General features: G+C 35.1%; 1 protein-coding gene across 1 annotated transcript in view; it reads right to left on the bottom strand.

The window, feature by feature from the left end:
• Positions 1-20,279, bottom strand: part of ADGRV1 (adhesion G protein-coupled receptor V1) — a 271,123-nt gene extending 250,844 nt beyond the window's left edge. Inside the window, exons 1-7 of the mRNA XM_054283215.1 lie at positions 20,163-20,279; positions 8,332-8,516; positions 7,266-7,415; positions 6,061-6,156; positions 4,564-4,668; positions 3,148-3,261; positions 47-612 (exon numbers count right to left, since the gene is read on the bottom strand). Of these exons, the coding sequence (XP_054139190.1) occupies positions 47-612; positions 3,148-3,261; positions 4,564-4,668; positions 6,061-6,156; positions 7,266-7,415; positions 8,332-8,516; positions 20,163-20,184 (1,238 nt within the window). The 5' untranslated portion in view covers positions 20,185-20,279. The remainder of the gene's footprint in view (positions 1-46; positions 613-3,147; positions 3,262-4,563; positions 4,669-6,060; positions 6,157-7,265; positions 7,416-8,331; positions 8,517-20,162) is intronic.
• Positions 20,280-24,790: the final 4,511 nt, after the last annotated feature.

The following is a 24,790-nucleotide window of genomic DNA, read 5'->3' as shown; positions in this document are numbered from 1 at the left end:
AAATCTCTTAAACTGACTAGATACTAGATTTTAAGATCTGTAGTACCTTGAAATTTGATCTTCATCAATGATAACAGTATGAGTGAACAGAACACTGTGGATTGACAGCACTCCATAGGGTTTATCATTCGGCTGGATAGTGACATGAACCACAGATGGATAAATCAAAACAGCATCTCCCTGCAAAGTGTCTTTAAGAAGCATAATCTGAAAGGTCTCAGCAATTTCTGGTATGGCATCATCAAGGATCCTAAATTTCAAATATGTTTCATGAACTAGAGGTGGGAAAACAAGAGTTGTATTTGGCTGTAGATCTAGGAAGTCTACATTAAGCTGTGCATGTGCAGTTGAATCCCCAGTTATGATGGCGTAACTGACAGAGACTTCATCTTCATCAGGTCCAATTAATTTTCCAGTGACATCCTTACCACGGACCACTTGGATTGTTATCACTTCATCTTCCTCAGGCACCATATAAGCATTCTGGACAAAACGCACAGGACTGTCATTTTTCCTAATATTAATCCAAACAGAATTTTTTGTGTTGTTGATTTCAGCCCCTCCCTCCACGCTCTTCAGACGAACAACAAAGACTTCATCATTTTCAGGTACCTGGAAAAATAGTATTAGCAACCGTTTATAGTCCCATTTCAAATATATGCAGAATGCTTAATACTGAGAAATATGGTTTATGCATTTTGCAGAAGAGTGAAATTATACTAGCTTAAAAGCTCATTTGATATTAAAATAACAGGAGAATAGTCTTGCTTTTAACTAATGCTCTAAATCCCTTTTCAAAATTTAAGGTCTCTATTTTACCTAAACATACTTCTGAAAGAGAGTAGAAAGTCAAACCAAATACAAATAAAAATTACTCAAGAATCAGAAAAATCTTCATCTTTACAGCTTGAGAGTATGAGAAGACCAATTGCCATTTTTGAAAGCCATCTCTACTTGGAAACAAGTGTTCCATTCCATTACCTATATTTAAATTTTCTTTTTTTCTGATGTTGATTCTGATCTACCTCTATTTGTGCCTGAGACAATACAATAGCAACTTCTTTATAGAACCTACCTTGGCCCATCCATCCCTATACAACTGGAATCGCTACAAGCCCAGACAAAATTTCCACCACAGATCTGAGTGTTTTCTTGTTCTTACCAATAATTTAGATTTTGGTACTTTTACAAAACAAGTGTTTAAAACTACATTTTAGTTCTAGCTATTTCTTCTCCAATATCTGATGCAGGAGACAATAAATAGCTTATAAACCACAAATTACAGAATTAAAGATGATATTTCTGTTTTATATTACTATATAAATATATATATATGGACAAAAATGGTGTGATGTGATTCCTGGCTATATGCAGAGCCAGGAGTGGGACTTGGTAATCCTAATGTGTTCCTTTCAACTCAGCATTTTATATGATTCTATGATTCTATATTTTATTCCCCAAATCTTGATTAGCTACAGTTACGGAACTGAAAAAATATTGTTATTAATATATATAGATAAACGTATTGGAAAATTATTTGTGATCTTTGCATTTCATTCTTAGTGTGGACTACTGGAAACCAGTAGTATTTGCTTCTGAGAGGAACTCCAGGACCGAAGTACAACTTCTGAAAACCCTGCTGTCCAGTATTTCTTTCTCTTTCACATTCATTTATTTATTGGCCAACCTCAGATCCTTTTCTAGGGCTAGAAGATGGGCATGATAGCTTGTGCCAATTCAGTTCCCTTGGCTCGTAGCACAGAAACATGCATAATGCCATTGACTGATACCAGGGTTTGTTGTCAGCGTGAGTTCTGGAACATTTCAGCCACCAGCTTCCTATACCGAATACAATACAGTTCATCAACCTCATTACAAAAAAATGCTCACTTATGTTTCATTTAGTTGACTAACTAATATTCTATCTGGCAAACTTTAAAAAGATACATTCAGGAGAGTCAAAATATATCCACAACTTTAGCTGTACTTTACATCTTAACATCTCATTTACAGATGATACAGAACACTTTGGAATTTTTAATGGCATCTTTTTGACCAATGAAAAACCCAGACAGACTTAAAGACAACAATATAAAAGATTTTCAGTGTTGATTTGCCTCTTTCATTTTCTGTTAAAAAGTCTCCATTATTCCTCACTAAAAAAGGAAATGTACCCAATAGAATTACAATAAATATGCTATTGTAGATATCAGAGCTGCAGTCACCTAATTTTTGTAGGAAAAAGGCTTTGCAATTCAGAACAATAGCTGTTGTAGAGTTTTTTCTTAACTTCAGATCTTAACAGCACAAATTAAGTTCTGAGAGTAACACTGAATGCTTGTGCATTCCATCATCATCATCAACATCATCAAAAAAGGATTTTTATACAAAATTAACCTTTTGTGTACAGCCATAGAAGACATCCAGCAAGTGGACCACCACAGCTATACAGATCAAACTTTGAGTGAAAGAGCATTAGAACAACCTCTCAGAGGAAAAAAAAAACCCATCTCCCCACAAACCAAATTAATTCTTTTCATTTACAAGTTACAGAATTAATACAACTAATCTGAAAGAGATATTTCTACACGGCAGTTTGGCACAGTCTCTTAAATACTAGTATGAGTATAGACTTCGGAGACTATTTTGCATAATTAGCTTAAAAGCTTCCCACTTTTATCACAGACATTTTTCCCCTATGTAATTTTTTAGTGAATTTCCTTATCAAGTTGTTCAGTATCAAGTTCACACAGAAAAGTTAAATACAGAAATGTCAGTCTAATAGATGAACCTCTATGTAGTTAAAAAACATCATCCTTGACAATACAAGAACCTCACTATTCCATCTGAATAAAAATATAAAGCTTTCTTGATCATTTATACTTTCACTGTACAGCACCTAACAGATCTAGTCAGAGCAGTCAGGGTATATTCAGAAACTAAACATATTAATTGATGAGAAATACAGAGGCAACATTGAAAAGATAAAATTATAGCCTACACAGACAAAACTGAACATCACTTTATGAAGCAGAAGGACTTGTAGCCCTGTTTAAGCCAAGCATTTTAATAACATAAGATACAAAGTCCCTCCAGAACAACAGTCAATCTATACATCCAAACCAAAAATTGTCAGTTTGTTTTTACCTGATCGTCAAGTACTGTTAAATTATAAATCAACACTGATCTCCCAGGGGTAAATGTAATATTTCCCCTGGCTGGACTGAAGTCTTCTTCAGCTGGGTTTGGTCCATCTTCTACCTGCAAATAATTGGTTTTTATTGTAAAGAATATATAGAGCATGCATGAAAATCCAGGACAATAGTCAATATATAGCGTGTGAAATGTATAAGAAATTGCTATTTATTCACTCCCAATCGTATGTTCACACATTCAGTTGTGAAAATCTACTCTTTTTCAGAAGATGGAGTAAATCAGAGTAGGCACTCTGTAGAAATTATGTATTGCCAGAGAAAGAAAACTACTTCCATACAGGCCTTTTGAGAACTCTTTGGTATCTACTGATGCATAACTGACTCTTTTAAATAAAAAAAAGGATAGTCCTTCTCTTTTAATTTAACTAGCATTTTCTAATCAGTTTCAAGACAAGATAATAGCAATTACTCATTTTGTGACTTTTCTATCTTGACTTGTGATACTAAGGAAATTACACTTAATACTAAAGCCTGAAAAAATAGTAAGACCCATAGAGGCAATATATTAGGATTTTGTTTTAGAAAATCTTGTAAATTTTTTTCAACATACGTATATAAACTACATTTTGAGATTACCTGACAAATTTTGCAGAGAGCAGAATTTATTGGACTAAAAACAAATATATCTGCAATAAATAACATAAGAATCTCTCAACATTATCTATACATGCTGTATTTAGCTTGCAAGAACATCCACTACAAATCTTTTGAGATTTTGGCACATCTAGATTAAATCTTTGATGACAATTGATAAAGGAATTTTGATATGAAAAAGAATTACCTGTAATTTTAAAGAATGTAATAAAATCAGAACCAGACAAGGAAAAACAAAATCCCCCCTCTCACAATAGAGTCAGTAATTCACATAAAGTATATGAGTAATGGCCTAAATATTCAAGTAATGATTTTGAAAGGTTTAAATGTCTGGGAATTCAAACTGCAATCTTACAGATACAGAAATTCACTTAATATTGAGCTCTAAATTTACATGAAGGTGGCAAAGGCACCTTGAAAAAAGTCAGGTGTTTATAAACTTTGAAAAATATACAAGACATTTTTTGCACACTCAGACATTGTTTGCTAACAATACCAAAAAATGCTGCTTCAAGTATCTTCCTAAAATACAGATAATACTCATTTTTTAATATATTTTCATTTGTCCTAAATTAAGCAGTTAGATAATTGCAATATTTTCCATTTGAAAAGTAGTAACTTCCCATTTTATAAAACAGAATTAGCTATTTAGTCCTTCCACTTTAATAAACACTTATATAAGTTATGATTATGGCCTCGCAGCTTCATCTAATAGTAAAAGGTAAGATGTAAGATGCTTTTTTGATAAACTCACCTCAAAACTTACAATGACTGTCCCGTAGGTTCCTCTCTCCCTGATTAGAGTGAGAGGAACAAGTTCATTTCTGCCCCTAGGCTCATTCACTGTGATAAAGGCAGACTAATGAGGAAGAAAAGGGACAGGCAATCAGGCACAGATCAAACATCACAGCAGACAGAAGAAATTGTTACCATAGAAATACCAAACTCCCACAGACAAGTTAATCCAATCTGCAAACCAGTCTGCTGATGCCATACATTTCCTAGCAACCAATTAGTTCAGCTAATAGAAAGCTTGAACGGTTTGAGATAAAAAAATTATCATAATGTACGTTGAGTGGGTTTTCTTGGCTTTTGTTGGTGGTTGGTTTTTTTTTTGTAAATGAGTTTAGTTATGATACACTAAGTAAGCACTGGCATATGAGTACTGGTCATATTTACAGGAGTTCCCAATCCTATTAAAAATACCTTTCTATAGTAGGAGTCCTAGTAAAATATCTGTATTGTATTTGAATATCTGTATATAGGCCTTGCCCCAACCCTAGTTGTTCTAAATGGGCTGCAGCTGTGATGTCCTTGACTGGGCGGCAGCCGTGGCTCGTGAAGATAACTGGGATAAAAGGGGGTGGGCTGGCTGGTCAGGGAGAGCCTTGAGGGAGCCCTAAGAAGGAACAGCATGCAGGAGTCTGTGCTGTGAAGATCTGCAGCCATGAGAAAACACTGAGGAGGTATGGGACTTTAGAAATATGATAACAAGAATAATACAACGGTTTTCTCCATTAAAATCTCATTTGTTAGATAACTATATGATGGACTCTGTCTATCAAACTGTTATAGCTGAGAGATTTCAAAGACTTAGAACACTTCAGGGAGCAGCATGGATTAATACTATGGTGCTAAAAATTATTCATATTGGATTTTTTCAAGAAAGTCTTCTAAAAAGTTTATTGCCCCAATGCCAGCAATAAAGCAGAGTTTCCCTTTCTGCTAACACAGACTTTGTATTATTGCAAATATCCTTCATATCACTAGAGTCACACCGCTCTTATCCCTAGAAGGTATTACATTATGCATAGATCATGACTGCTGCTCTTACAGCAAAATAAAGTTAACTATAAAATTGCCCACTTAAGATGGGGAAAAAGGTATATATTCTTAAAATTCCCAAGTCACCTCTTTAACTTTCCCATGATATTAGTCCTCATTTCCTCTACAGTACACTGAGGGGCTGAACAATTTCTAAAAGGTTTATATTTAGATGAGCAACACAGATATTCATTCAAGTTTGAGGATCACAGGCAACATTTCAACACTGAAAGCATACAGAAATATTAAAGCTGTGTATATGTATGAATTGCATACATATGTATGAATTATCTCAAGAGATGTTTTCAGAGATGTAACTCAGAATCTGTCTTCAAGGGATTTGGGTGAATAACTAACCACCATCTTTGACAATTTCACCATTATGTTTACTAAAATGTTCAAAGATATACGATACAGAAAGTCATACCATGTTAAAAGAAATTATTCCAAAGGCATTGTCATTTGATAAGATTGTTACTGTGACAGAGTTGGGAGTGCCAAGCTTTATCCATGGAGATGGTTTCTACAATCAAAACCAAAAAAAAATATTAACTAGGGTAACAGAAAAAAAAAACATTTTAATGTTACTGTCTCTTAAGAGTTAATATTAGCTTACAAAAAATGTATGTCCTTTTATTATATATCACAATGACAATTATTTAAAGCAATAGACTCACTAAGGTCATTCCTAATTACTGTGAAAATACACTGTAAACAGTCAACAATAAAGTGCTTGAAACAAACTGCAAGTGATTAACAATAGTTAAGCAATTAGTATCAGCATATCAATAGAGAACCATACACGAAGCATCTAACACTGCCAGGAATTGCAAACTTGTTCTTTTTCCCCTAACATTTGTATAAAGCTAAAAGTTTGAAGCTATTATAGTGGGATACCAGCTAAAGGATTTACTGGGACAGCAACTATAAGAAGTAAGTCTTTATAGTATTTCAAAAATGAGCTAGATTTATAAATCTAAGTAAGAAGGAAGGGAAAATATGCATTTTTACATTCACTGCAAACATCCCCATAGATGTGTAATATTGGCAATGAAATAGAAGATATTTTTATGGAATTTACATCTTACTTAGTCATGAACTGTTAGCTAAAAATACATGAATGTAAACCCCTCTCTTGTAGCATAACTCCTGTGAGACAGAACAATATGAAGAAATTAATTGGTAAATATTTATAAAATAAATTGTTTGGGTTTATATAAATCATATTTAACCTCTGCTTCTAGAGGGCTGGAAGTCATCCTCTTTTTCTGTGATTTCCACCCTCTCCTCCATGCACATTCTAGGCAAGAAAACAGGAAAGGCTCTGTCTTCACAATCTAACTCTTCTGGGCTCAGTATGCCTTCAAATGTCCACAGCTGAATGCAATGCCTGCTCAAGTGTCAGGTGCAGCAACATGACAAAGTGATATCCACAGAAATGCAAACTTTCTGAAGAGCAATAAGCATCATCCTGCTTGGATTGCAGATTTTAGCTCTTACCTACTACTGTTCACAAGCAGTAAAACCACACTGTAATCTGTGGCTTACAGCAAATGAATGAAATATCTTTCACCTATACCAGATTATCCACTGTTTTCTGTGGAATAGATGCACTGAAAAATTGAAACTTACCAGTAATGTCAAGTGAAATGTGAATGTTTCATCAGCCTCTGGAAGATCATCATCACAGACAGATATATACACTGTTCGGTTTGTTTCTGTATCGGGTATAAATGCAGCTGCATATGTGTCAAAAAAGTCTCCTGTGTTTTCTCCATCAATCTGTAATAAACACACAACAAATGTGATTTCCTTCTTCAATGTTCTACATTACCATTCTAGACTCATTCAAACAGACTTCATTCCCTCTTTGCTGCACTAAGTCTTCCTGCTGCACAGAGTTCTTTCCCCTGCTGTCATAGAGTTAATTTCTGGACAGAAGGTACATAGATAATAACCCATTTTATTCATGCTGAGTAAAAAGGTGAAAAAAAGAAACAATATGAAGAGAACACTTTCTTCAGAACTATTTATGACTTCCTTCCCTGCAATTTGGGATCTTTTGGATAACGTAACATATGAAAAGATTTTTTTATTGGAAAAGCTATGCCTCTACAGGAAGCATAGATCGATACATCTCATAATACTCTACATGAATTAAAGTTACCTTAGGATGTAACTGCCCTCTGCCTTCCATTCTAAGAACTGGAAGGAGCCTAGGCACTCAACCTAGATTAACAATTTGATCATGAAAATTGGTGAGATTAAGTCTTCTAAAAACAATTTCCCTCCTTTCATCTCAGTCAACATAAGAAAATTCCCCTAATTCTACTGTGAGTTAGGTGTTTAGAGGAGAGATTACAAAGGCAGTCATGTAAAAACAGCAAAGGGTGTAGACTAAGTTTACAGTAGGGCACTGAGACTAACTGGAGAGAAGCCTCTGAACCAGCATAGCCAGCACACCTGAATCATCCTTCATAGAACCTAAAGTCTTGAAAGAACCATTGTGAAAAAGACTATTCTTCCTCTCAGAAGAGTGAAATTAGAAGTTCAGAGGAGAAGAAACAAAGAGGTTTTTGTCACTCTCGCTTGTCTCTCTTATCAGCCACACTCAGAACTCTCCATGTATCTGAGTCCCAAAAGGCACTTTAAAAAGTTATCCACAGTTACTGAGAACATAACTGCCATGGTTTCTTACCGACACAATTGCTGTGATGTTAGCAGGCTTCCCTGTCCTTTCAATTACAAGGCGTATAACAGTCGTACTTGTTTCATTGACTACAAATTCTGTTTGTCCACTGAATTTCACTTCTGATTCTCCAGATGTGAAATGAACGAGTAATGTTAAAAGCACATAAACTAATAAAGAAGCAGAGGGCATCCCTGTAGAAAAAAGATATTAAAATAAATTGTAAATCTAAAATACATAAAGCATTTGTGGTTGACCTTACCAATGCAGTTGGTCCCTCTCAAATCTTCACATACCATGATCATTTTGTGAGTGTCTGAATGAGATAAAAACATGCAGAGGCCTCCTCTACAACCAAGTCATAAAATGTAAATATCATATGTATCTAATTCTACTTTTATAATTTTCATTTAGTGATTTTCTATACAGTACTTATCAACTTCATCCAGTGGAGGAATAAAGAGCTTCTTTTAAGAAACAATTTTTTTTTTACATTACCAAAACTGTTTTAATTTTCAATCAACAATAATTAACTTCAAGGTTGACAGTTCAATTTTCACTTTCTTTGCTCTCTAGATTCTTTAAAAACACACAAAAAATTACAGGAATGGTGGAGGGTTGGATACTTGCAGTCATCTCACAGATAATTTTCTGACATCTTATTCATCGTGAAATATCCTCATGCATTTGAATATGTATTTGAGTCTTATCCCATGATCCTTTCATGTGCTCCTGTCCTGGAGAAAAGCTGTGCTACTTGGCCATTGCAATCTTTATAAAGGCAGACTTTGATTTTCATTTGTTTCTGCACAACATCTATTATTTTCTGTTAGCTTATGCAAACTTAAAACCAATGTTTTCTTTTACATTATCAATTTCTCTTACACCAGAGTCTAGTTTTGTGATGTAAAATTCAATTTTAAGTCCCAGGGAAGTCATCTGTGAAAGTGTGATACTGTAAAAGAAAAACTTTTAAAAGAGTCTGGCACAACAAATTTCAAATTATTGCATTGTTCTGCAGAGGCTTATATTGCACAGTGCTGACCAGAACTGAGAACGTGGATGCTGGATAGGGCAGATTGCTATCATAAGGACCTTAGAGGTTTTGGAAAAAAACAAGAGAACAAAGTTGTGCTCTAAACATCAAAATGCATTACAACATCAAACTTTAATTGAATTAGCTCCCCCACCAAGCTTCTTTTAATCTCTAATCACCGTTTTACCCTATTACGCCTTAAAATTTCTGTACAAAAGGTACCAGCAGTATTTGTGTAACTAAATATTTAAATAAAATGTCAATTTGCTTAAAATCATCCTTTCAAGTGTTACAATTACCAGAAAAATCTGGTCAATTGCAGTTGTATAAACTGTGCCTAACATATTACACTAATATTTGCATATTAATAACATTAAGATTGGGCATGTTTGCAAAGCAGTTTGCTCTCATTATCTGAGTGTCAGTTATGAATATTTAATCATAAATCATCACTAAAGCGGCAAATGTCATCCCTACATTAAAACACATTTTTGTAAAATATGTGTCAAATTTGAATCAGAGCTGAGGTCCAGCACATACCCTGAATGATTTATGTTTGCAGTCAGATAGTTTTAATCCTGGACTGAACAGATAATAAGATAGCCTTCAGACCACTTAAACTAATGCAGCTTCAGAAAGATTTCAAGTCTGATTCATCTTTCAACAAATTCTGTGTGGGCAAGGATAAATTTTATGTTGTGAGGACTTGAATTAAAATGCTTCCAGGCAAGCTAAAGAACAAAGAGATCCACAGACACGGCTTCTTAACTATGTACAAATTGGAAGTATAGTCAAGAAAACCCCCAATGTTTTCCAGAGGACCTCCAAGCAAAGTCTGGTGGATTGACAAAGTTAGTAGATTTTAATTACCTGTAACAATAAATTCATCTAGATCTGTTGAACATCACAGAGGGAACAGTGAAACAAAACAAAAAAAAAGAGCAAAAAATCAGGACTATTTTCTCTAGTAAAACAGCTACTCTTTTCACCCCCCACTTTTCACACCCACCACTCAAACAATTATGTCTGATTATTTCTGAAAAAAATGTCACACAGCAATGCTTTTGCTGCATAGCTTCACACTACTCTAAGTTTCTATTACCAGGAACACAGTACTTCAAGATATCTATGGCTCTTACTGAGAATTCAGTATGTAACAGAACAACAGAACCAATGCTTAATTCTCACATATCTATCCATTCAGTAATTCTAGTGCAGCAAAAACTTAAGGTGGGAAGCAAAGATAAGACATAAATATAAATATATATATATAAAAGCCCCCCAGAATTTAAAATTGTCAGCACTTCCAAGGGTTTTTTTCCTAGCTTTATGTGGAACTGTTCTGAAAAAACAAACAAACAAAAAATCCCTTCCAGCAGGAAAGAAAAGAGTTATCCAAGTCTCAGACACTCTGCAGAAGCAGGCACCATCCATCCTAAACTGAGGAATTTGTTGACCTTTTAGCTTCAGCTGTTACCTTGTCATAGACTTCACCAATACCTTCCCACGGTACATGCTTCTAGTAAATAATACTGAAAACATGATCCTTGAGGGCAAGATTACGAAGTTTAGAATTACTTGAATTCTATTACTTCTACTAGAGAGCATTCTAAAACTATAGGATTACTCCTGTGGAACAAGAGAAGTTTCACAATCATACCATCAATTATTCAACTGGTGTGTATCCTCCCTTGTTACGTTATTTGTACTAAGATTTACTTTGCACAGTCCACCAGAAGTAGTTTTTACTCTATTTATATAAACTACACTTTTAAAATCGTGATTTCTTTTTAAATTCATACAATGTAATATAATAAAAAATCATACACTAAGACTAAGACTAATTTATTCAAATAGCTGAAGACATATTATAGGTCCCAGTATTTTACTTAATTAAAAATGAACTTACTTTATACACTACATTAATTCATGTGAGAATACAATTTGGTTTTTATTAATTATATTGCATAAAGTTCAGCAGAAGCCTTTGCAAGATCATGGGTTACAAGACTCTTTCTTACTTCCCTCACTTCATCAAACCACTGGTGACCCTAATTTGTAACTTGCTTTTTAAATTAAGATGAAACTCTAGTCCTTGTTCACTGCTAAGTTTTGGTAAACCATGCATTTGGTGACCAAGTACTCCCCTCTGTTTCAACTAAATAGTATTGAGTTAATTTCTCTCCATCCAGGATATTGACATATTCTAGTTAAATTAGATTAACAAGCCAAAGTCATTGCAATGTTTTTATAACAACTACAAGCAATAGAACATCACACATCCTTAGAGTATGTTCAATTGATTAACTATATTGTTGTCATGCTCTCACTTAAGCCATTTCAAACAATCATTTGTAGTACGAGTGGTAGTTCCAAACAATGCTAGGTACTGAGGCCTAGATGATGTTTCTAAGTGATTCACAATAAAATTTTTGGGCATCAAAACCAAACCATACCTTTCAAATAATAATCTAGACATTTTAATGGTATTAAAGGATTTAAAAAACATCTCATTCTTGAACCATATCGTTTTTAAAAAGTAAAGAAATCTAACTCAGAATTCTGAGTCATGATCCCTAACACTTTCTTTTAGTATGCATCTTAGGACACTTTTTGAAGCAAATTTGAATTTTCCACTGAAATACAAAATATTAGTGTAGAATCGAACAAATCATATACTGATTCCACACAATAATATCCACAATACTGTCACAGTTTATATAAGGAATAGCATTTCAATCTGTTGTCCAAGGAACGCTTATGAAACTGGTGAATCACCAGGATTAGCTTGCTGTTCCCAGTCAGTTTCTGGAACAAATTTCAGATGAAGACTTTAAGGTTTATAAGGAATGAATGGTCTTTTCAGCAGATTTTTACACCAGCTTCTGTGCTTAATAAACTAAACCCTTAAGAATGAAAAGAGCTCCTGGCTTTTTTCTTTGAAGTGTGAGGGAATCTACAGCCCAATGGAACATGGAGAGACCAAGAAGGGAAATGAAAGGGCTGCTCCAGATTAAAAATCTGAAACGAAATAAGCATAAAATGCTGGACAGAAAATGGGAAGTGGCAAAAGAAAGAGAGTTCATGAACAAAGTAGCAGATGGAACAAGGGATTAAATACTCTTTACCTCAGAGTTTGTCACTGCTGTTCACAGGAGAAGCAATGAGCTGAAGAAGCAGCATTCCCATCCAGCAGCTACAACCTGATTTACCACTTGCCCATCATTAAACAACTCACTATATATTGCTAAAGCCCACAGACAAGCAAGAGTAAGTCCACTTTTCACTGCCTGCCCTCGTTTACTTCCCATGATTACAAATACCCAGCCAAGCTGAAAATTAAAAAACTGGCATGCCTCGTACTTCGCATGGAGTACAGCATTACAACTATCAATGGCTGCCAGAAAGAAGTCTATTCACAGCAGAGATGTCAGCACCCAGCAGCATCTTTGGCTGAATACAATAGAGGACAGATACATGTGCTCTTTCATACATGAAGTGGCAATTCTCTGTAGGACACAGGAACAGCATAGAGCAAGAAGTTTCACAAGGTCATTGCCACTGCTGCACCTGCTGTAGAAACATATTGAAACCATCCATATTTACAGCATTCTTTTATTTTAGCCATTCTCAGAAACTCTTGACATATACAACAGTATTGGAGAGTAACCTGGGAAAGCAACAGGGATTATAAAAACTTTGATTTACTAAGCTTCTCCTTTTTATGTTGTCAAGGCTCCAAATTAAAGGAGAAATATTTTATTTCAGACTTGTTTTTTCCTTGCCTCAAAGTTCCCACAGTTCACACATATGAAAAAACAGGACACAACAAAAACCAGCATAGGGATAGCAGACATTACTCAAACCTGCTCTGCTGGCTGTTCTTCCTTCTTTGGTTTGGGCTTTTTGTTTAGATGTGGAATAAGTCTCTCACTCTCATATATATTGCAAAAGAGAGTTTTCAAAAGGTGTTATTCCAAAACAATATCCACCTATATCCCCTTTTTGCCCTCAACCTGCTTCAAAGTGAATAAAAAATTAGAATTACACTGACTTCGTGTGCATCTCTGGACCATGCTAATAGTTGCAGAGTCTATCTCACCAGTTTCCAAGAACATTCTTCAGTGTTCCATTCTTCTGCATGTTTTCCTGTCTTTCTCTTTACTACAAAGGCATGCCAGATACCTGACATTCCCCTTCTTATTACTAACACAGGAAAGTGCTAACCAATGCACAAATTTTTAGCACTACTAGGTGCTAAAAACCACTTGATCCACTTTCACTACACTGAAGTTTTTGGTCTCAGTTGCCTGCTTCCCTAGTCACTACTGCTGCCTTGACAGAACAGTATCAATGAACATCAGGTGCTAAAAAGATTTATCTGCATTTGAAATTAATGACACTGCCATCAGTCAATTATCCCCCTGACCACTTTCTTTCTAATGTTTGCAGGATTTTTTTCTTAAATCATGTTATCTATTACCATAGGTATTACTGGGAATGGCAAATTTAATGTAACCTGAAAATCCTCATATGATAATTCTTGCTCATTCAATCGCCCTTTCTTAGAAAAGGCATGCATCCTTCAAAACAGACATCTTATGCTAAGGAAAAAAGCATACTTAACTTGACTGCCACTATTTTTATATTTACTAGTCAGGAAGGTACATTTATCTTTACAGCCAGGAACCAATACGTAAAGCAGTAAAGGTGAGGCCAAGACAGAAGCATAAGGAGAATTCCAGATCATCTCAGCCTGTTGTGTGAGGTCGCTCAGAGTTAAAAAGTGTAAGAAGTCCAGAGTACCCCTTGCAAGTTTTCTGGCTATTTCTTTACATTTTCTCAGAAGACCTGGAGTAGATCTAAACTGTGTTCCTAATTTTTATGTTCTAAAACAAATAATCATCAATGAAGAACCAAATGCTATCTCTTTTGCCCAGCAATGTCAGAGATTTTCTGATGTAACCACTTGCTCTAATTCTGAGCAGCGAATAAAGGGCAAAACTCTCATGCAGTGCAGAATCCAGCACTTCTAGCAGCAAGCAGAGGAAACAAAAATCTTCTACAAAAATCTGCAACTACCTTATCATTTTCATGTCAAACAGAGAACCAAGAAATAATTTTGACTAGCTATAAAATCTGGATTATTTTTACCCACACTACCTCCAGTGCAACAACTTGGAGCTATTAAGGTGATTTTAAATTTAGAACAGAGATTAGAGTCTGATCTCTCTTATTGTAAATACACTTTGGCTGAAATCCGCCAATTAACAATGTTTAAAAATACACCAGTAGAGATCTGAATTTGCTTAATGATGAAGCACACTGAATTCATCTGCATAACTTTCAATTTATGTCACACAATTGACAAGAATCTATTAATATATAGGTTTAACTACATACTGTGAAAAGCAAGACATTGTTTTTGAACATTCCTACATATAGTACAAGTTAAAGTAAAAGGTAAATATATATTTTTCAGCATCACACTGGAAAACATCTTACACCCATATAGTTCTAATGAACACAGCAGACATCTTCCACAAACAGAAATTAATTTACCAGGTATTCCAGAACCAGGGCTAGCTTTTTACCTAGTAACTTTGCATCTAGTAACTTTTGCACCAAGTAACTTTAACTTCAGACAAATAATTACATAAGTAAGCCCTTATACGCTCTCTTAAACTGGTTTTTGCACCAAAAAGCAAGGGGATTTAAAAAACACAACAAACAAAAAACCAACTACCAAACTAAATCAAAACCAAGCAAGCCCTGCACTAAGATGCCTAGTACTCCCAGCTCATATTTGTAGGAGTAACTGCATGATTGAGCATGCCACAGGATCAGACTCTTAACACATATGGAACCAGAAATCCAGCTGATGAAGGTCTGCTGGCTTCATGGCAAATCAGCCATTTATTATACTTCAGTAGAGATCTTAAACTTCACAATAATTTCCATTTGGATCTGAACTTTGGAGGTTTCTTGCACATCCTCCATGCTCTGACATAACAAATGCTGAGAACATATGTTGGCAGCTGAGGACAAAACCATCACAGTTTCAAACACCTACTATCTGCTGTGAAGGAAGTTCCATGGCCTGAATGAATAGCATATAACAGAAAAAGAAATCATGAGTTTCTGCAGTACAGTGGTTATTTTTTTCATATTTCAAACTAAAAATAGAAGCATAATTATACATACTTTATACATAATTTTATTGCAAGAAAAAACACCAAAACTTTAGGGTACGGAATAGCAAAATTAAACCTCACAGCAAGGATTAGATGGCATTGTTTCAGGTACACTGACAGAATTGTTGCTATCCATAATGGGTTCTCACAATTTAATACACATATATGAACCAAACGGAATTTTTAATGTGTTCCCTAATTATTACAAGAATTGAATCAGCGAGATTTTCTTGAGTTCATAAAAGTATCATATTATTTGATACAAGTATCATATTATTTGATACAAGAAATTAAGGCATATATAAAACAAGCTTCTTTTCTACAGTAAAATGTAATAATTTTTCATTAGATTGCAACAAATTAAAGAATCTGTGTGTTACAAAGTCTCCCAAAGACTTCTTTCTGTAGAAGTAAAAACACATTAGTGTAATTTGTAAAGATGATTAGTGTGGGGCCCTCACTCTAATCTATACTATGTATTTATCCCTTAAATCCAGGCAATTTGTTTTTAGATAAATCACGATTATCTAAATTATCTAAATATGTATCTAATAAATACATAATAAAGTATTTATTTCTCAGAGAAGAGAACCCTTAAGCAAAATTTGTTTGGATCCAAACTTACACTACTTTTATCATGTATTCTACTTTGCCTGACTTTCTAAACCTTTTAACCCATGTCACAATTTATTAATCACTATTTAATAATTAGAATAATTCCCTTATTAACTGGGTATTTCTTTTCATTCTTCTAAGGCACCCTGCAGTCCAAGACAAGGAAACCTCTTTGTTGATTAGTTATTTAAGACCAGTAACAATAACTATGCAGGAAAGAAAGGTGCTTTGAGAGGATTACACAAAGCTAGTTCTCAACAGCACCAAGCCAAAAGCAGCAAATTACAAACCCACATACTTCATTGCATGTAACCAAATTGGCTAGTTGAAATGCTAATTGCCTTTCAGCAAAGCTAAAGGCAGACAGAGGACCCTGAGCTTCAGAGAATGACAAGCATTTTTTACCCCACTTCTGCACCATTGTCTTGCTGAGAATTCTTCAAAATCTATTCATAAAGGTAGCTCTCTTCCTAACCTTTAAAAATGTGGGAAATTTCTAAAGCTCTTACCAAAACCTCAGATCTGTTGGCCTGCCAAACCCGTAACAGATGGCTGAATTAAGGCCATGTTAAATCCCTAATGAAGTAAAGCTTGAAACAATTCAGAGCAGTAACATATAGGACTAGCCCAAGATAAGTGACTGAGAAGTTTCTTTTGCCATCAGAAAATGAGAGTCATATTCATTTTTCTAATTAATGAATTTATACAAGATTAGATCAACAAAAATATCATTGTATAGGACAAATACATATTGCTGTTACATTCTTGAGAAAATTCTGTCCTGATTAAAATAATCCACAAATACAAAAGCTCTGATAAACATGCAAAGCATCCTCTCGGTTGTTTAATTTCACCAGATAAATTTAGTCTGTCAAATATGCTTGTTTCAGTAAGAACCAGCATACTTATCTTAACTACAACCTTGGTTTGGATTTTCAAATTGTTTCAGTACAAGAAAATTCAAGAACTTTAGTTTTATAGGAAATACTCATAGGCCAATCTATTAAGCATTTTTTTCATATTTCAGACTTATAGCTTGAAAATTCTATCTGAAAACTGCCTCAAGTTCTCATATACAAAGTAAGCTAGATCTTGGAAGTGTTTATTTACACAAAGTACTTCCCAGTGATATTATCCACTGAGAAAGTGACTTAAGCAAGTGAGAGTTTGCAGAAATTTGCAAAAATATTTGTTATTCAGTATTTTTTTCCCAAATAAAATATGTTACAGTGGGCCCACCTGGAGTAAGACAAATGGCAGGTAATATTGTTTTCCCCTGTCAGTCTTTTTCTTTTCTTTCCTTAAGAAATAGTAATGGCAGTCCTATTAGACAGATGTAATTCTTGAATTTTTGGAACTATGACAATGCCAATTGTCATAGTTCCAATTTTGGAACTATGACATTGCCTTTTTAAAATTCAGTTTTATTATGGAGATACTATAGAGCATCTGACTCTTAAAATATATTGAGAAAAGCATTTAGACACTATATATACTCATTTCCATAGAGGAAAAGAACTGATATATTCATGTGTATATAACAGTTTTTTATATATATATAATTCTTATATATAATTGTATACAGTTATATATGTATACTGGCTATACTATAATTGGCCAGTCTTGTAGAGTTGTAATGCAAGCACAATTTCTACAAACGACTACAGTTGATCAAGAGGATTACACATGTAAAAATAATTATATATGTGATCATATTTTTAGAAGGTCAAGGCCTAATAGTCCATGAGCAAATAATTTCAGCATATATTTTTTATTTACTATTGCCTACCTACGTTTTTGTTTTTCTTAGTGAACAACTAAATTGACTGATACCAGGAACACCTTGGAAGAGGCTGATATTATTCAGAAATAAAATTTAGCTAAATTGCATCAGATACTCTGTCTCAAATAATAGCAAGAGTCATACATAAATTTTACTGTTCCAATGCTTTTCAAAACACCTGGGATTAAAACACTTCTGATGTACCTGAGACAAATTTTAAATTTCCCTTTCTTAAAAGTATGATGCAAGAACATATTTTTCCAATTTTTCAATGAAACATTCTAAAATTAAAGTTCTGTTAAGCTCATAGACAATTTTAAACCATGCTTATTAACTATCCCCTTATTGTTACCATGTCACAATTCTGAACACCGATGGTAGCTGTGTAACAATGTCAAAGGTGACTTATAAGCCATCAATATTTTTCTCACAAATTGATATAAATCATTGCTGCCCAATGAATGAGATCCTCACAGACCTCTGTAGTGGTACTCTTTTTTAGTGTTACACAGCTAAAGGAATAGATGCTATCATAACTTTTCCAATACTTTAATTTCAGTCATCATAGTTACATTCTAAGCAAAATATTCATGTAAGCATTTGTAGGTTTAAGCACTCTATTTTTAATGGAATTCCAAAGCAAATAAAAACATACTGAAGATAATAAACTTAAATAAAAATCCATGAGTAGTAGAGATTTTAACACAGGCTATGATTTAGACCCAGTTCTGAAAATTTCTTTCAAATAAAGCTTACAACAATTTCTCAGGGAAGAATTGCACAGTAAATTTGAATGCATGAGGATCAATCTCATTCACTAGCACCAACAATTTAAATTCCTCCAACAATGTTTTTCAACCTTAAAAATACTGATAGCACAAATAAACTACCCAGCACTAGACTTCACAAATACAGATAACAGTTTCCCATCAATTTTCATGTGTCCAGGACAGAGACAACGCTGACAATCTAATAAGATGTGCTCCCATTATTGATGTCAATTAATTTTTTCAGAGGTAACTTTAGTAAACATAATTGATATCTTCATCTAAAGCTATTTAAACACAAAAGTGTACTGGAAAACTGCTAAAGCACAAAACTGTGCTTTAGAAATCTATAAAAACATAAATGTCAGTAACAACCACAAATTAGAAATTGTATACCCTTGAAATGTGATAGCTCTTATATTATCAAACATTTGACAGTTTCAATTTTAAGCCTATTATGCCACAAATTATTTTATTTCCTCAGGAATCTGGTTATTTTCAGTCTTTCAACACTAAACTCTGTTTAGTAGGAGAAGCTTGTTCTAGGCTTAAGGGACAGATAAACTAAATATATCACACTCTACCTTCAGTTCTTAAACTGCCCTCATGGCTGAGTACCAAAATACTTAATACTTAACTAAAAGATCTATTCTAGAAAACACGCATAAGTACTATCAAGAAAAAAAAAAACAAACAAAAACACTTTTGGCTTCCATATAATGAATAGGATTTTTTTAAATCACATGTTATTTCATATCTGTACTATAAAGCAATTACAGACTCATTAAAAAACAATGACTGATTTTTGGCAAGCATTTCCATATACATTTGATCTTAACTTTATCTGGGTTAGCAAGAGTGAATTATGCAATGTCTTACACAGAATCAACACATCAAAAGCAAGAAGCAAAAGCAGTATTTCTAATTGTAATCACTTACATGTCATATTGTAATTATTAATGTTTAAAACTCATTCCTTATTGGACAATGACTTGAAAAATTCATTCTTACTTTCAACTCACTCTCCTTTAAAATACACAGTGCATAGGCAGCTCCTCCCCTTCTATTTTCACCTAATTTAAACTGTCAATGTTTTATTCTTTTTTGAGAGTCAAAAATTGTCGGCTTCAGACTGAGCGGCATCCCGATAGCATCCCCTGAGAATAGAATTTTCCATTGGAAAGACTACTGTCTCCATCCTGCCTGGCTTTGCAGAGCAGAAAGAGAAGCTGCTGGAACAACAGAAACCTTAGCAGACTGTCACCCTCCAGCAGCCCCTCATGGATGGATGAGCGACAGGCTCAGCGTCTGCCGCTGCAAAACCCCGTCCCTGCCGCAACAGGTGCTGCCTGCGGAACACCAGGCTGGACAGGGAACATCTCTGCAGCGGATACTGGATGCTTCCAAAGAAACTACTGCCTCAGAGAGAGAGACAATAAACGTACCTGGACCCTGGGACAGAAACATCCGCGTCTTCTGGACTCCGTCAGCCGCCTGCACACCCCCTGTCACTCACGCATTATGCATTCCCGTCTCCTACTCCTCCCTCTGATCTGAGCAGCGCCCAGCACTCTCCTCCCTCTCCTGACTGCTGCTGCCTTCCCACTGCTGTGGAGACAAAAGGGGGTGGGATGGAAGAGGACAAAATTTTTTCAAAGCCCAGCAACTGCCTCTGCACTGCCGTAGTTGAGATAGAGCCAGCCCCTCCCGCCAGCGCCTTGGCAGGTCTTCCACGCAGCTTGGGCTGCACTGCTGTTTTACTCTGTACAGCAAAACTGACAGGTTTTATTATTGGATTATGACAGATTTTGGATTCAAGTTCTCAGTGGCACCCGAACATGCAGCTCATCTTTATTCACAGCTATTCAGTGCTCAGGGTGGAGAAACAGTTCTCTGTTGGAGAAACAATTTCCAATCCTAGTTAAAGCATTCCAGATCATTCTAGCTAATATCAAATTCATATTTAATGGTCACCACTATCCCAAGAAAATCCCGAGCCTCAAGACAGAAACAAAGGCAACACTCAGATGTTGTCAGTGTTCACCCCCAAACAGACAGATTCTCCCACTTAAGAGCATATAAGTATCAAAATTACTTCTTATCCAGTAAAGGAGAGAAGGAATAAATAGAGCACAGAAGTATTCAGGCAAAACCAAGACAGAATCTAGTATACTCTATGCCTCCGGATGTCATTACCCTAGTCACTACATCAATCTGTACTGAGTTATGATAATTTGGGAATAATGTAAACAAACATGGAAAGGCAAAGAAGATGCTAGAGAATGATGAAAGGTTAGAAAAATTACTTAGTAAAAAGCATTTTACCAAAAACATTTTTCTTATAAGAAATGATGTTTTAAAGTAGAAGCATTCCACCTAACAAGCCTCCAGCCTAGTGCAGACTCATAGCAGAATAGGATGAACTGTCTCTAAGAGGTGGTTATTTCCCTCCTCTGACAAAACAGGGAGTCCAAATAGTTATCTCAGACTACTACCTAGCTTCGTTAGGTAAGAAGAATCTCTCTATTGACTCTGTATACAGCTAAAGAGAAAATCAACGTTGATAAATAAAAATTTGCAGTATAACTAATAAAGTCATGGACAATCTAACATGCATATGGAAAAGTACACAGTAGTAATCACAATGTGTACTTTTGTAATCCAGTAATCCAGTTCTTAGGATTTGAGGAAATATTGAGATAATTCGCCTAACATTACAAAAATTCTCTTTTAAAAAATACTTCAAGTGTATTTTTTTTTCTTCTAAACAACCATGCTGTGCATGTAAAAGGAATCCAGGTTGTTCTCTTTGACAATCTGTTTTATATGTTTAATCACTTCTTGTACTAGTTCACCTGGGTGTATATCTGGACATGTTTTTTTGATCAATACTTTATTGTGCATATTCATCTTGCAAAAAGAAAAAAAAGAAAAAAAAAGAAAAAAAAAAGGAGCAAGAAGCATTCCTTCTAAAGCCAATGCTAATAGTGCAAAGTTTTCCACCAGTCAGAATTTAATGCATGAACATGAGAGATAAGCAGCATGTTTTTCAATACCATACTGCTATTACATTTCAGCTTTAAAATCGAAATACCATATGTGGATCAACTGGCCAAAAGGATACTAGAGGTATAAGACTATTTTTATCTTTTATTCTACAATGTTGTTTCAGCGCATATAATTTATATTATGTTTTCCTCTTTTCATCCAGTTTCTGTACAAAGCTCACCTCCCACCAGCTATCAGAGGGGCTGCCTGAGCAGTCATTAGTTCTCAATCACAGAAGGCCTGAGCACATTAAACATTGCTAATTACTGAGCTGGAAAACTAAGGATGAATGAGAACCGAGTTGGGCTCAGTAATTCACGTGGTTATTCTCATGGACTCTTTCCACAAAACTGCATTCAGATCCAAAATGACTGCACCTATTGCTGTGCCCTCTGACTCAACATGTGGTACACTCCATGTTTTCTCTCAAACCCTGAGGATTCCCTAATTACTTTTTTTCATTTTCATCATACCACTCCAGGGATCTGTGCTTCCTTTTGTTACATGTGAAGATGAGAGACAGCTACCATAGGATTTTGTCAGTGATAGTCCTCAAGCAGCTGGAAGGATGATGGTGATTGACATCAGACACTCTGCACACACACTTTTAACAACTCAGCATGCAGCCCACACTGCACTCCCAACCCTTACAAATGTCAGAGATAAACAATCAGGACTGGTATTGGGCCTACAATAGATCTGGCATTGCACAGAATTATGCCTCCAGCTCAGCCTTAGCCTCTCTTTTCAATAAAAGCAGTAAATAAGGTACACACCTCACTTCTTTGTTTGTTTGGATACCCTTAGTTCTGAAATCATTAAAACTCTGTAACCAAAAATGGCTCTGCTGCAAGTAAACCAATACTGAAAGCACCAGAAACAACAGACCCCGGTTTGTTTGTTTGTTTTGAAACCTTGCCTTTTCCCTTCATTTGGCATCATCTGAAAGAAAAGACCATAGAAGAGGGAGTTAGAAACAAATTCCTGAGAAAGAACACATGACTTAAAGAAGGAAGAAGAAAAAAACACCTAACAAAGGCTTTTCAGGCATGTGTACTTTCTCTTCTTTACATTTTTGTTTCTATTAAGTAAGATTTTTGTGTTATATCAGTGCCATTTGGTTTTCAGTAAGAGGTACTGGAATATTAATCTACAAATATTAGAAACCAAAAAATAAATGCTATACTATTTTTTTATTCATAATGCCACTAAAATTCACCGGTGTTTTCACCTGCAACACCCAAGCTTCAGAATTCTGGGCTAAGTACCTATTTGGATGCAAGTACCAAACAAAGAGATTAAAAAAAAAAATTGAAGTTTTGGTCCTGCGCAGGTTCAACTACTCAGAACAAGGAACAAGAAGCATGTGCATAGCTCTTTCATAGATCAATGCTTAATTATGATATAACAGACAAGTTATTTTTACCTCTTATTTATAAATCAAGCTCTCCAATATGATGCACTTTAAAAATACATAATATCCCCCAGATAGAGGCAGATACTGAAGCTGATCTTGCTTCTTCACAGAGCAATCACAAGATATGGAATATTTTCCTCCAAGAAATTAACTTGGTCTTGGTAGTCAGCTGTTAGTTTTTCTTTGGGCTTTTTAAAGTGGATTTTCTTTGAATGATGGTCCATGGTGCTGAGTGTTTTTGCAACATAAACCATGCTAGAGATGGCCACAAGCACTGATATCCTTCCCTGTGCATGTGCAGCATGTGCTCGATCTTTGATTCTGATTTGTTTGTTTTGCTGACATCTAGGTCGCATTCCCCTTTCTCCCTTGTTATTTAGTGTGATTCACACTGGGGACCACTTCCAACTGGCAGTATTGAAAGAAACAGCAGCCAGAACTATAGAACATGGCTTTAGTAGCATAGTCTTCACAGAACCAAGCTAAGTCAAGCTTCAAAAGAGGACAGAACCAACCAAAACTTATACCAAAGAGGTGTGCTCATCTCACAGCCTGACTAGTCTGTACTAGCAGGCTTCTGACCTATCCCATAGCAGCTTAGGATCATGGTTGGGTTGTCTCTTTTTCAAAATGTGAAATGAGGTTTCTGATCACTTTTTGATTATTCTACCTGCACTCTCTGGAGACCCCTATCCAGCCACCCAATGCCAGAGAAATGCACAACCACTGCCAAGTAACACCTGATGCCAGACACTTGCACTGCTCTTTTTCATGAACTTTACCACATCCTTTTGTTGGGCTGGGGGTGCTTTAATGTCATAATCTTGATTTTACTGCATAGGTTCCTGATAAATACACAAACACATGCAGAAAATAGAAAAAAAATAGACAAATGCAAACAATGCTAATAAACTGAGAAGACTGTATGACAAAATTTGAGAATTACACTTCTGACTGATCAGTTTATGCCAGACTAGTCCATGTGCTGACATATGTAGGTAAAATCAGATTTTGATCTTCTGTTTTTTAGAAATGTCCAGGATTTAAGAAACTGAAAAATGAGAACTACCAAGCACATCGTGCTCTTTTTCTGTGGACAAACATTAATTCGTTTGTCCTTCCTATGATCAATTTAATAAAGGTTAACCTTTTTACGGTACAGCTCTTTACTTGTATGCAGATAAAGCCTGCTGATGTTAACATTGTAAAAGAGCTTTTAACATAAAAACTTGAATTACTCCTAGTATTAGGAAAAAATAAATGGTTCCTAGCATCTGCTCATTAAAGGCTGCTATATTTTAACTCACATTACAACAGAAACACTATTCATATAATCATAATTTTTTGATTAATGAATTCTCATTTGACAAGACTTCCACAAAAAGTGACATGGCTTTTTAAAAATGTCAATTTAAATATTTAACTGTACTAAAAATGAACACTTAATGAGAAAATAACTGCTTTGTTTCAAATTAGTGCATCTTAGATTTGGGCGATCAAGCTCCTCATGCCATTTTGAGACAATTTAGATCATTTATGTCACTCTAATGATGCAAGAATGTCATCTGTGAAGGGCTGGTTTGGTATTACAATGTTTCATAGCCCATT

The sequence above is a fragment of the Melozone crissalis genome, unplaced genomic scaffold, assembly GCF_028551555.1.
Source record: "Melozone crissalis strain CALT ecotype California unplaced genomic scaffold, PUWL_Pcris_2 ptg000036l_1, whole genome shotgun sequence".
NCBI lineage: Eukaryota > Metazoa > Chordata > Aves > Passeriformes > Passerellidae > Melozone > Melozone crissalis.
This window is presented reverse-complemented; position numbering and strand designations above follow the sequence as displayed.